Source organism: Heptranchias perlo, chromosome 10 (assembly GCF_035084215.1).
Source record: "Heptranchias perlo isolate sHepPer1 chromosome 10, sHepPer1.hap1, whole genome shotgun sequence".
Taxonomy (NCBI): Eukaryota; Metazoa; Chordata; class Chondrichthyes; order Hexanchiformes; family Hexanchidae; genus Heptranchias; species Heptranchias perlo.
The window spans coordinates 84,442,819-84,456,426 of record NC_090334.1 but is presented as its reverse complement, the minus strand read 5'-3'; the positions used below and the strand labels follow the sequence as shown (position 1 = coordinate 84,456,426).

General features: G+C 46.2%; 1 protein-coding gene across 1 annotated transcript in view; it reads left to right on the top strand.

The window, feature by feature from the left end:
* Window positions 1-10,563, top strand: part of noxred1 (NADP-dependent oxidoreductase domain containing 1) — a 32,208-nt gene extending 21,645 nt beyond the window's left edge. The window contains exons 3-6 of the mRNA XM_067992122.1: window positions 558-738; window positions 3,671-3,825; window positions 6,552-6,768; window positions 9,466-10,563. Coding sequence (XP_067848223.1) covers window positions 558-738; window positions 3,671-3,825; window positions 6,552-6,768; window positions 9,466-9,634 — 722 coding nt within the window. The 3' untranslated portion in view covers window positions 9,635-10,563. The remainder of the gene's footprint in view (window positions 1-557; window positions 739-3,670; window positions 3,826-6,551; window positions 6,769-9,465) is intronic.
* Window positions 10,564-13,608: the final 3,045 nt, after the last annotated feature.

The window sequence follows — 13,608 nt, the reverse complement described above, 5'->3', positions numbered from 1 at the left end:
ATCATATTAAAACGAGGCCCTGGCTTTCCGCCCACCCAATTCGCGCCCTGAGTTAAAATAGGGTTTCTTGGATATGGGGGCACTCATCAGTTGCCTGAACTCCCTCCCCATATTGAAAATAGAATTGAAACAAGAAGAGATCAGGCTGCGTTCTCTCAGTAGGAAGATTGTATAGCTTCCCACTTTTGCTGAAATAACCTGGTATAACCTCATATGCTTACAATTGCATAAAATACTTAAGGTGATAAAGTGAATCAGGAATAATACTTTCAGATGGGCCAGGGGAGCAGGGGAAGAGGCAAAGTCTGAGGTTGTGAGGGACAAGGTTAGGACAAACAGGTAGTGTTTCTTTACAGAGAGAGAGAGATCAACAACTGGAACGGTGGCCAGGAAGGGTGAGTGAGGCCAGGACTCTGGATTCATTTAAGAAACAGTTGAATGGTGTAATGGGGAGACGGTCGGGTTGGGATTCTGGGTCGATGAGATCCAGTGGACTGAAGGGCTGTCTTCATCTAAACCCACCTTGTGAACGCTAAGTCATCTCCTTTCCATTTCAGGTAACCTGAAGTACCTGGGAGTCCAGTGTTTCTATGACAACCAGCGACTGGCCGCTTCAGTGGATGTGATGTTTCTCTGCTGTCTGCCTTCTCACCTAATCACCGTTTCCTCCCAGATCCGTGGCTACATCTCGGAGACCTGCATTGTGTACAGTCTGGTTACCGCAGTGCCTGTGCCCAGGTCAGTCCCACTTTCAAATGGTACAGGAGTCTCTTAATGGAGTCATTTTTAAAAAATTCATTCTGGGGATGTGAGCATCGATGGCAAGGCCAGTATTTATTGCCCATCCCTAGTTGCCCTTGAGAAGGCGGTGGTGAGCCTTCTCCTGGAACTGCTGCAGTCCGTGTGGTGAAGGTTCTCCCACAGCGCTGTTAGGTCGGGAGTTCCAGGATTGTGACCCAGCGACGATGAAGGAACGGCCGATATATGTCCAAGTCGGGATGGTGTGTGACTTGGAGGGGAACCTGGAGGTGATGGTCATCTCCAAAATGACATGATGCAGGCTCTTCCGCCCTGAAGCCAGGCCCTCTGACGATGCCACAGAGCGGCCTGGAGTGATTCCGTACAATATTTGTTACCTCCCTCAGCAAGTGCTTGGCTTTCGCTCAGGACCTTCTTATAAATGGTACAAACAGAGATTTGGAGCTCAGTGAGTGCAGGGTAGTGGGCAACAACACACACACTATCGCTCTGTGGGGCCAATGCAAGGCCATTCCACTGTCAACAGTTTACATTTATACAGCACCTTTAACATAGCCAAACGCTCACACAGCCAAGGCACTTCACAGTTCGACGCCTGACCCCACTAGGAATAGGACTGGAACTAGAGGAGGTGGCCAAAGAGGTAGATATTAACAAGGCTGTGAAGGCTGCTGATCAGCCATGATCTTATTGAATGGCAGAGCAGGCTCGAGGGGCCGTATGCCCTACTCCTGCTCCTATTTCTTATGTTCTTATGAAGGTGGGGAGAGGGTTTAAGGAGAGAGTTCATAGAATCATAGAAGGTTACAGCACGGAAGGAGGCCATTCTGCCCATCGAGTCCGGACTGGCTCTATGCATGAGCAATCCAGCTAGTCCCACTGCCCCGCCCTATCCCCGTAGCCCTGCATATTTTTTTGTTTCAAGTACTTATCCAGATCCCTTTTGAAGGCCATGATTGAATCTGCCTCCACCACTCCCTCGGGCAGTGCATTCCAGATCCTAACCACTCGCTGTGTAAAAAAAGTTTTTCCTCATGTCACCATTGGTTCTTTTGCCAGTCACCTTAAATCTGTGCCCTCTGGTTCTTGACCCTTCTGCCAATGGGAACAGTTTCTCTCTATCCAGTCTGTCTAGACCCTTCATGATTTTGAACACCTCAATCAAATCTCCTCGCAACCTTCTCTGTTCCAAGGAGAACAACCCCAGCTTAGAGGGAGTGCAGCGCAGATTCACCAGAATGTTACCAGGGCTCCAAGGGTTAAATTATGAGGAGAGATTACATAAACTAGGCTTGTATTCCCTGGAATATAGGAGGTTAAGGGGAGATTTGATTGAGGTTTCTAGGATTTTGAAAGGAATTGATAAGATAGATAGAGAGGAACTTTTTCTGCTGGTGGAGGAGTCCAGGACAAGGGGACATAACCTTAAAATCAGAGCCAGGCCATTCAGGAGAGAAGTTAGGAAACACTTCTTCACACACAGGGTGGTAGAAGTGTGGAACTCCCTCCCACAAAAAGCAGTTGATGCTCAATTAATAATTTTAAATCTGAGATTGATAGATTTTTGCTAGCCAAAAATTCCTGTCGTTAAATTCGACAGGACCTCTGCCTTTGCCTTTCCCTCCCGCTCCCTCCCCCTCCCCCCTCCCCATAAATATCAGGGCCAATGTATTCAAGGGTCTTCATGCCAGTTAAATACAATCCAGAATATTATTTTCTTTCATACAAAGGGGGCAGCACTTTGAAACAACAGACTCCCTGCACCTTCTGTCCCCTTCCAGTCAGAGGTACATAATGTAAAACAGTACAGGAAGGCCAACTCCCAAAGCTGAATAATGTGGGGGAATTTTCTTCCCTCTTCTGAAGGCACTGACTCTTGTTGGGACACAGCAAGGAACGTACGTGGCCATTATCCATGTGTGAACCCATGCTCTGGTTCACATCCAACTCCCACTCCTGCAGTTTCCAGCAGGGATCCCTCGGTAGTGATCAGGAGTAGGGACCCTGGCTGACGGTCCCCTCCCAGGGTGCCGACAGCAATTCTGGTGCCCTTACCACCAGTTCAGCTGAGAGTGGATAACTCAGCATGGACCAGGGATTGGACGTGGGCTCTTCCTGATCTCGCTGACTCAGCTATTCATAGAATCATAGAATGACACAACAACTTGCATTTATACAGCGCCTTTAACATAGTAAAACATCCCAAGGCCCTTCACAGGAGCGATTATCAAACAAAATTTGACACCGAGCTACGTAAGGAGGTATTAGGACAGGTGACCAAAAGCTTGGTCAAAGTGGTAGGTTTTAAGGAACCTCTTAAAGGAGGAGAGAGAGGTGGAGACACGGAGGTTTAGGGAGGGAATTCCAGAACTTAGGCAACTGAAGGCACGGCCGCCAATGGTGGAGCGATTAAAATCGGGGATGTGCAAGAGGCCAGGATTGGAGGAGCGCAGAGATCTCGGAGGGTCGCAAGGTGGAGGTTACAGGACAGGAGGCCGCCATTTGGCCCAACGTGCCTGTGCCGGCTCTCTGAAAGAGCTGTCCAATTAGTCGCACTCCCCTGCTATTTCCTCATGGCCCTGTAAATTTTCTCCCCTTCAAGTATTTATCCAATTCCCTTTTGAAAGTTATTATTGAATCTGCTTCCACCGCCCTTTCAGGCAGCGCATTCCAGATCACAACAACTTGCTGCTTAAAATAAAATCTCCTCATCTCCCCTCTGGTTCTTCTGCCAATTATCTTAAATCTGTGTCCTCTGGTTACCAACCCTTATGTCAGTGGAAATGGTTTCTCTTTATTTACTCTGTCAAAGCCCTTTATGATTTTGAACATCTCCATTAAATCTCCCCTTCGTGTAGGATTTGGGACTTACCTAAATATGGTGATTGTTATTGTCTCTTTTTTTCCTCAGACTCAAGCAACTCCTGGCACACAACACCATAGTGAGGCCGCAGTATTCCTTCGCCGGGGGTTCCTGGGCTAAACTGTGGAACATCCACAGAAACGCCACTGGAGTCCTGCTGAATCAGGAAATTATCGAAGTCACATCGCCGTTTAAAGATGCTTGTAAGTAATCCTGAAGTGCTGCTCATTTTCCTCAGCGCTCTGCGTACACTGAGGTATGATGAAAGGTTCATACTCCAAAGCACTGTCATTCCTCACACGTCACATGCCTCATCCACCGTGCTGTTGGGGAGCAGTGGACCAGAAGCCAGCAGTTTTCAACGGGCAAAGAGGGGGAGCAAAATCAAAGTGCCACATAGTTTTGTCTCAAGAAAAGCATACGCAGAGATCCTGAGTACAGATTGTCTGCCCAACCTTAGCAGAGGCACTGTTGCAGATAGAGAACAGTTTTAACAATTACTAGTTAATTTCCCATGATGTTGCTGACCTATGGTTGGATGAAATGATACGGCTTGTGGCTGTGTTTGTTGTAACAGGCTGAAGGAGGTTACAGCGCCACTTGTGGAGTAAGTAAGAATAACAGGCATTGTTGTAAATTGTTTTCATAGAGATAACAGCACCACCCCTGGAGGCAGTAAGAATAACAGGTATTACCATTACCGTCACAGATACCCATTCATTTCAATGCATTGGGCAAGAGGTGTGACAGCGTCACCCACACATCCTCCCTGTTTTAAAAGAAACACTAAATATAAGCTGGGGCTCCTTTCTCCAGAAAAGAAATGACTGAGGGGTGAAATGATAGAGTTCTTTAAGATTACAATAATGACAGGGTTTGATAGCCATGATGTGGAGATGCCGGTGATGGACTGGGGTGGACAAATGTAAGGAATCTTACAACACCAGGTTATAGTCCAACAGTTTTATTTGAAAATCACAAGCTTTCGGAGCTTTCATCCTTCACCTGACGAAGGAGGTAAGCTCCGAAAGCTTGTGATTTTCAAATAAAACTGTTGGACTATAACCTGGTGTTGTAAGATTCCTTACAGGGTTTGATAGGGTAGACATAGAGAAAACGTTTCCACTTGTGGTGGCGTCCAAAGCTAGAGGACATAAATATAAAATAGTCGCTAATAAATCCAATAGGGAATTCAGGAAAATGTCTTTACCCAGAGAGTGGTTAGAATGTGGAACTTGCTACCACAAGGAGTAGTTGAGGCGAATAGCAAAGATGCATTTAAGGGGAAGCTCGATAAACACATGAGGGAGAAAGGAATAGAAGGATATGTTGATAGGGTTAGATGAAGTAGGGAGGGAGGAGGCTTGTGTGGAGCATAAACACCAGCATGGACCCGTTGGGCCGAATGGCCTATTTCTATGCTGTAGTTTTGATGTAACTCAATAAAACTTGATGTAAGTTTTACCTTGATCCCTTGCTACCAAATCCCAGGACTGTCTTTAATTACATGCACCTTTATCTTCTTTAAAAGTTCCCCAATGAACTAGTGAGTACTCAGTATAGTATTCAATATAGTACTCAGCCATTCAAACCAGAAGGTACTAGGTTCAACCTGGGGCCATGGTTGAGCATTACAATTCACCCCAGCAGCCCTGGGTCAAGGAGGGTGAAAATCAGCTAGAGTTATTGCTTTTCATTGTTATCCAGTGATCCCACATGCGTGGACATCTGGTGTGGACCAGATTGGGTTTGGCTGTGATGCCATCCATAGTATCCAAGTTTGCTGACGATACAAAGCTAGGTGGGAAAGTAAGCCTTGAGGAGGACACAAAGAGTCTGCAAAGGGATATAGACAGGTTAAGTGAGTGGGCAAGAAGGTGGCAGATGGAGTATAATGTGAGGAAATGTGAGGTTATTCACTTTGGTGGGAAGAATAGAAAAACAGAATATGTTTTAAATGGTGAGAAACTATTAAATGTTGGTGTTGAGAGAGATTTGGGTGTCCTCGTACAAGCAATTAGGAAGGCAATTGGTATATTAGCCTTTATTGCAAGGGGGTTGGAGTACAAGAGTAAGGCAGTCTTGCTCCAATTGTACAGGGCTTTGGTGAGACCACACCTGGAGTACTGTGTACAGTTTTCGTCTCCTTACCTAAGGAAGGATATGCTTGCTTTAGAGGTGATGCAACTAGATTGGTTCCTGGGATGAGAGGGTTGTCCTATGAGGAGAGGTTGAGTAGAATGGGCCTACGCTCTCTGGAGTTTAGAAGAATAAGAGGTGATCTCATTGAAACATATAAGATTCTGAGAGGGTTTGACAGGGTAGATGCTGCGAGGCTGTTTCCCCTGGCTGGAGAGTCTAGAACATAGTCTGAGGATAAGGGGTTGGCCATTTAAGACTGAGATGGCGAAGAATTTCTTCACTCAGAGGGTTGTGAATCTTTGGAATTCTCTACCCCAGAGGGCTGTGGATGCTCAGTCGTTGAATATATTCAAGGCTGAGATGGATAGATTTTTGGACTCTAGGGGAATCAAGGGATATGGGGATCGGGCGGGAAAGTGGAGTTGAGGTCAAAGATCAGCCATACCCTATTGAATGGCGGAGCAGGCTCGAGGGGCCGTATGGCCTGCTCCTACTTCTTATGTTCTTATAGTAAAATAGCCTGTTAACATTGTCTAGGCTCATGCGTGGAGAATGGTCACATAGTTGAGGTACAGCATGAGTTACTGACTGCAGGAGAGGAGAGAAGGGAGAAAATTCAGAGGGAGGGAAAGCCTTAAGATTGTTATCTACTGTAAAAGCCTCACACGTGGAACGTTATCAAATGCCTTCCTCAAATCTGAGCAAGCTCTGTCTGTAACCTCATCTTGTTTGATTTTTCCAATCTCAGTTGTTGAATTTGCTCTTAGGTTGTCTCTGATCCTTGCAGATTCATCGTGTGTGAGCCGTAAGTGGTTTGAAGAAGTTATGTATTCTGCCTTGAACGTCTGCTACTTACTGAAAGTGCCTCATAGAGGCTCACTGAACATCCTCAACGATCTGTTACTCGGTAGCTCACATGGTATGGAAGCAATGGGCAAACCATCTTTCTTTGTGTGCGAAAGCTTTGTGAATACATCCTGTGCTGATTCGCTGTCAGATAACAGGTATGTCGTATCTCATGAATTGATCAAATTTGCAAAGTGGAATATCTGTAATTACATAGAATTTACAGCACAGAAACAGGCCATTCGGCCCAACAGGTCTATGCCGGTGTTTCAGCTCCACACGAGCCTCCTCCCTCCCTACTTCATCTCACCCTACCAGCATATCCTTCTATTCCTTTCTCCCTCATGTGTTTATCCAGCTTCCCCTTAAATGCATCTATGCTATTCGCCTTGTGGTAGTTAGTTCCACATTCTCACCACTCTCTGGGTAAAGAAGTTTCTCCTGAATTCCCTAGTGACTATTTATTAGTGACTATCTTATATTTCTGGTGTCTAGTTCCGGTCTCCCCCACAAGTGGAAACATCTTCTCTACATCTATCCCATCAAACCCTTTCATAATTTTTAAAGACCTCTATCAGGTCACCTCTCAGACTTCTCTTCTCTAAAGAAAAGAGCCCCAGTCTTTTCAGTCTTTCCTGATAGTTGTACCCTCTCAGTTCCGGTATTATCCTTGTAAATCTTTTTTTGCACCTTCTCCAATGCCTCTATATCCTTTTTGTAATAATGGACACCAGAACTGTTCACAGGATTCCAAGTGCTGTAATAACGCAAACAAGATTTGTACTGCTTAGAAACAGAACACCAGCACTTGAATGATGGTAGAAAATGCTGAAAGTACTCAGCGGGTCTGACAGTATCTGTAAAGAGAAAAGGATATTGTGCCCTTCACTGGACACTGGGGAAAGGCAGCTTTGGGGAGATCATATTCAAGTTTTCAAGATTCAAAGGGGTGCAGATAAACTGAACCCCAACAAATTGTAACACACACTGTAACCGGGGCCACGGACTCAAGCTCAGGAGAGGGAAGGTGAACAGACAGGAATGTGGGAACGACACTGTGAGACTGCTCGGCCCACCTAGCCTGGTAGCCAAGGCGGTTTGGGTTTAACTACTTCACGCACGGGGATAGGTTTTGACTTTGTGCGACGGTGTAAAACGGGTGATAGTGAGTCGGGCAGCCTGTTTTACATCGCTCCCCATTTTTATTTCCATTGAAGTCAACGGAACGTAAAACTGGCTGCCGGCTCGCTATCACCCGTTTTACGCCGTCGCACAAAGTCCAGATCTACCCCACAGGGTGCTGAATATGTGCAGCAGACTGCCAGAGTGTCAAGTCAGTCATGGCGGATAGTGCCACCAAGTTCAAAAGCTTGCTGATGGTCCTTTGGTGAAAGGAGGATGAGAGGTGTAGGAGAATGAGATTTATTTGAACTAAGAACAGAAAATGCTGGAAATACTCAGCAGGTCAGGCAGCATCTGTGGAGAGAGAAACAGAGTTAACGTTTCGGGTCGATGACCTTTCGTCAAAACATAAGAAATAGGAGCAGGAGTAGGCAATACGGCCCCTCGAGCCTGCTCCGCCATTCAGTAGGATCATGGCTGATCTTCGACCTCAACTCCACTTTCCCGCCCGATCCACATATCCCTTGATTCCCTTAGAGTCCAAAAATCTATCGATCTCAGCCTTGAATGTACTCAACGACTGAGCATCCACAGCCCTTTGGGGTAGAGAATTCCAAAGATTCACAACCCTCTGAGTGAAGAAATTCTTCGCCATCTCAGACATAAATGGCCGACCCCTTATCCTGAGACCATGTCCTCTAATTCTAGAGTCTCTAGCCAGGAGAGACAACCTCTCAGCATGTCAAGCCCCCTCAGAATCTTCTATTTTTCAATGAGAACTGGAAGAAGTGTAAGATTTAACAGTTTTTAAGCAAGTACAAAGCCAGGCAAACGGGAGGGGAAGAAAGAACAAAAGGTGAGGTCAGCGATAGGGCAGAGGGCGGGAGTGATTAAATGACAAAAAGGATGATGGTGCAAGGCAAGGAAGGTGGTAATGGGACAGGTAAAGAAACAAAAGAGGAGCAGTAAATGGCAACAGCAGAACCATTACCAGCACCTGCTGTCCTAGAAAATGGGAGCAGTGGTTCTGAGCTGAAGTTATTGAAATCGGTGTTGAGTCTGGAAGGTTGTAAAGTGCTTAATCGAAAGATGAGGAGCTGTTCCTCGAGCTTGCGTTGAGCTTCATTGGAACAGTGTATGAGGCCGAGGGCACAGTTTATATCAACTTTGGGATTGGCCTTTTCGAGACCCGCGCCTAATTCTGTCCCTCAGCTGTTAGAGGAGGTCAGAGGCAGCAGAAAGGAAAAAACAAGAAGTGTTTCCATGATTGAAGCATTAGGCTCCCGCAATCAGTCAGCTGGTTCAGGCCATGAGTAGCTGACTGCAAAGGCTCCCAACTTCACTCCCTGATCTGTCCAATTGGCTAAGCTCAGTCAGGCGGTTAGGCCGCAATTGGCCTGTGCCCCCAGGGTTAGGGAGGTAGGGGGCAACTCTATCAGGGCTCCTGCTCTCAATCATTGTCCAGTAACTCCTGCTGGAATTGTGTAACTTTGGACATCAGGTTCCCCCACGGTGTGGTCACTTCCTGGGCTCACACTTGGGGAGTGGGAGATATATTTGAGGGAACCGTACCCCAAGCAGGAATCAGTGCCTTCAGGAGAGGAAGGGAAAAACAAAGAGGGAGTGTTACGCTCACCAAACAAAGCACAGCTTATTCAAAACTTGTTGGTGTTTTCAAAGCTTTCTAACTGCTGCTGGTTCATTGACGTGTTTTATTTTAAATCTCTTCCCAGCCCATTCCCCTGGTTCGACCTGTCGGCTGTGTCCCTGAAAGACACACCCCTTACAAAGTTCCTCTCGTTACATTCACGCCTGCAGTATCACCTTAGTTTCATATACCGCGCCTCCATGCTAAAGAAGACAAAAGTGACTGCGGTAGCAGATGACAGCTGTGAAGAGTGAACTGGTCTGAGGAGAGATGGGCAACAGCTGAGCCACAGTGCCACTATTACTGCTACATGTTCACATCATCAAGAGGACATACCAATTTATGGAACAGAAAGACAATTATAAAGAGCGACCAGTCCCAAAGTACAAAAATCCCATTCTATACCTCTGTATCCCTGACTCACTTCTTCCACCAGTAATCTATCCAGCCCCTCCTTGAATTGACTGTCACGGTCACTGCCTCCCTTGGCCGGCTGTTCCCCTTCTTTTGAGCTTGAGTTCGCACTTCCTGGGTTGCAGAGTTTGTAGTTATTTATTAATGAGTTAAGTTAACCAGCTGTCACCAACATTGCTGATTCTCAGTCAATTGGAGTTTCTCATGGGTTTAGATATTTCTCTCCGGCCTTGCTGAATTTCCACAGTACATATTTCAACATACCTGCTCCTCCAGACCTCCAAAGAAATTCGCGGCAATGAATAATTGATAACATTTGAAATGGCGCTGAGAATAAAACCCATCGTAATCATTCCAACAACATTTTGGAAGAGTGGGATAGTGAGGTTGTACTAAAAGCAATTTTGAAATAGTCATAAAATGTCCATTGTAAGAGGTTGCAAGAGGTTCACATTAAAGCTGTTAGTGGTAGCCATAAAAGTGCTCCCTCTCTGATCTACACCAGTTCTATGCAGTATGAAGCACACCTCTCAACAACTTTCAATCCTATATGAACATCAAGTTATGTCCAAGACTTCAGTACTGTTCAAGAATCTAGAGACATTCTCCTAACAGAAAAAAGGTCATCGGCTAGATGATGCTTCTCATCTCTAGCCTCCAGCCACTTTTGCATCAATATTGCTAGGGTCATTGCTCCACTAAATGTTCCACTCTTTCTTCAAAACTCCAGGTACATCATCCTACATTTTTGTCTTTCCTCACTGTTGATGAATTATTGTAAACAATTTTACAACACCAAGTTATAGTCCAGCAATTTTATTTTAAATTCACAAGCTTTCGGAGATTCTCTCCTTCCTCAGGCAAATGAGGAAGGAGAGAATCTCCGAAAGCTTGTGAATTTAAAATAAAATTGCTGGACTATAACTTGGTGTTGTAAAATTGTTTACAATTGTCAACCCCAGTCCATCACCGGCATCTCCACATCGTTGATGAATTAGGTTTAGAGTGTGAACATTCTGTTTGACATTGGATGTTGCAGGGAGCAAACTTCACACTGAGTTGCCAAAAGTGAGTTCCCCGGCTCAGTTGCTGATGATTAGCTAATGAACACAGGGCCAAACTGGAGATCATTAGTTTCTGTGTCTTTCCTCATACGACATTCACCCAGACTGGCTCAACACTGCGCTTTTTATATATTCATCTCACATGCTCCTCTGAGCAGCTGCAGGCTATTAACTCAAAGGCTCAGCTTTCGTTGGCTAATTAACTTGCTGGATCATTCTTCTTTTGTTACAGTGAAATTACATGAGAGGGATGTCACTGCTCGGGAATGGCACCCACTGTCCCACCAAACACTCCCAGGGCAAGTACAGCACGGGTTAGATACAGAGTAAAGCTCCCTCTACACTGTCCCACCAAACAGTCCCAGGGCAGGTACAGCACAGGATAGATACAGAGTAAAGCTCCCTCTACACTGTCCCGTCAAACACTCCCAGGGCAGGTACAGCACGGGTTAAATACAGAGTAAAGCTCCCTCTACACTGTCCCATCAAACACTCCCAGGGCGGGTACAGCACGGGTTAGATACAGAGTAAAGCTCCCTCTACACTGTCCCATCAAACACTCCCAGGGCAGGTACAGCACGGGTTAAATACAGAGTAAAGCTCCCTCTACACTGTCCCATCAAACACTCCCAGGGCAGGTACAGCACGGGTTAGATACAGAGTAAAGCTCCCTCTACACTGTCCCATCAAACACTCCCAGGGCAGGTACAGCACGGGTTAGATACAGAGTAAAGCTCCCTCTACACTGTCCCATCAAACACTCCCAGGGCAGGTACAGCACGGGTTAGATACAGAGTAAAGCTCCCTCTACACTGTCCCATCAAACACTCCCAGGGCAGGTACAGCACGGGTTAGATACAGAGTAAAGCTCCCTCTACACTGTCCCATCAAACACTCCCAGGGCGGGTACACCACACTCACACTCTTACACCACACATGGGTGGATATCAGTGTGTTATCTGTGATGGATTATTTCTGAACCCGGCACTTTTTTTGTCCCGTTATCACACGACATGCTAGCTTGATCTGCCGGTTCCAATTATTTGTTATTATAATGACAACAAAGAACCTTTTCACCTCTATTTTCTACCGTTTAACGGTGAGCGCGCTGGTCTCCACGATGGACCAACTGCCCCGTCACCACATCACAGCGCAACAAGCACGCAGCAGCCTCCTGGTCCTGTTCCTCCTCTTGCTCTCCTTTCCCCCCATCTCTGCCCTTCCCATCCTCTCCTACTCTCCCATTCTCTCTTCCTCATCCCCTCCCATCTGCTTCCTCCCCTTTCGCTTTCCTTCCCCCACCTTAATTTAATTATTCCCCCCCACCCTGTTTGACATGAATCCTGCACATGGTCTTGACTCCTCATCGCCATGGGAGATTGACTGGTATGTAAGAAATATTAGCCCCAAAAATGCGTGTGCCGCCATGTTTGGCAGTAACCCTGGGATCCTGCAGCCTGACTCGGCTGGAGCTTGTGAGATCAGCGGGAGGGCACCAGCCAGCAGGCACTTGCACAACTACCGTTCCACCTCGGGTGCCCACCTGCCCCTTGCTGCCAGAAACTGGCCCCAGTTCACCCTGGGTGGGGTGCCCAGGCTCCTTCCCCACCCCGGGCACTATGTAAAGGAGCTGATTCATTAGAATCATAGAATCATACAGCACCGAAGGAGGCCATTCAGCCCATTGTGCCTGTGCCAGCTCTTTGAAAGAGCTATCCAATTAGTCTCACTCCCTCCTGTTCTTTCCCCATAGCCCTGTAAATTTTTCCTTGTCAAGTATTTATCTAATTCCCTTTTGAAAGCTACTATTGAATCTGCTTCCAGCACCCTTTCAGGCAGTGCATTCCAGATCATAACAACTCGCCGTGTAAAAACATTTTCTTCATCTCCCTCCTGGTTCTTTTGCCAATTATCTTAAATTTGTGTCCTGTGGTGGCCGACCCTCCTGGCAGTGGAAACAGTTTCTCCCTATCTACTCTATCAAAACCCTTCATACTTTTGATCACCTCTTTCAAATCTCCCCTTAACCTTCTCTGCTCTAAGGAGAACAATCCCAGCTTCTCCAGTCTCTCCATATATAATTGAAGTCCCTCATCCCTGGTATCATTCTGATAAATCTTCTCTGCACCCTCTCCAAGGCCTTGACATCCTTCCTCAAGTGTGGTGCCCAGAATTGGACACAATACTCCAGCTGAGGTCTAACCAGTGATTTATAAAGGTTTAAGAACATAAGAAATAGGCCATACGGCCCCTCGAGTCCACTCCGCCAGTCAATAAGATCATGGCTGATCTTCTACCTCAACTCCACTTGCCCGCCCTATCCCCCTATCCCTTAATTCCCTTAGTGTCCAAAATAGTCTTGAATATACCCAATGACTGAGCATCCACAGCCCTGTGGGATAGAGAATTTCAAAGATTCACAACCCTCTGAGTGAAGAAATTTTTCCTCATCTTTGTCCTAAATGGCCAACCCCTTATCCTGAGACAATGACCTCTAGTTCTAGACTCTCCAGCCAGGGGAGACAGCCTCTCAGCATCTACCCTGTCAAACCCCCTAAGAATAATTTTATATTTCCCCACATTATATTCCATCTGCCACCTTCTTGCCCACTCACTTAACCTGTCTATATGCCTTTAAAGACTCTGTGTCCTCCTCACAGCTTACTTTCCCACCTAGCTTTGTATCATCAGCAAACTTGGATACATTACACTCGGTCCCCTCATCTAAGTCATTGATATATATTGTAACA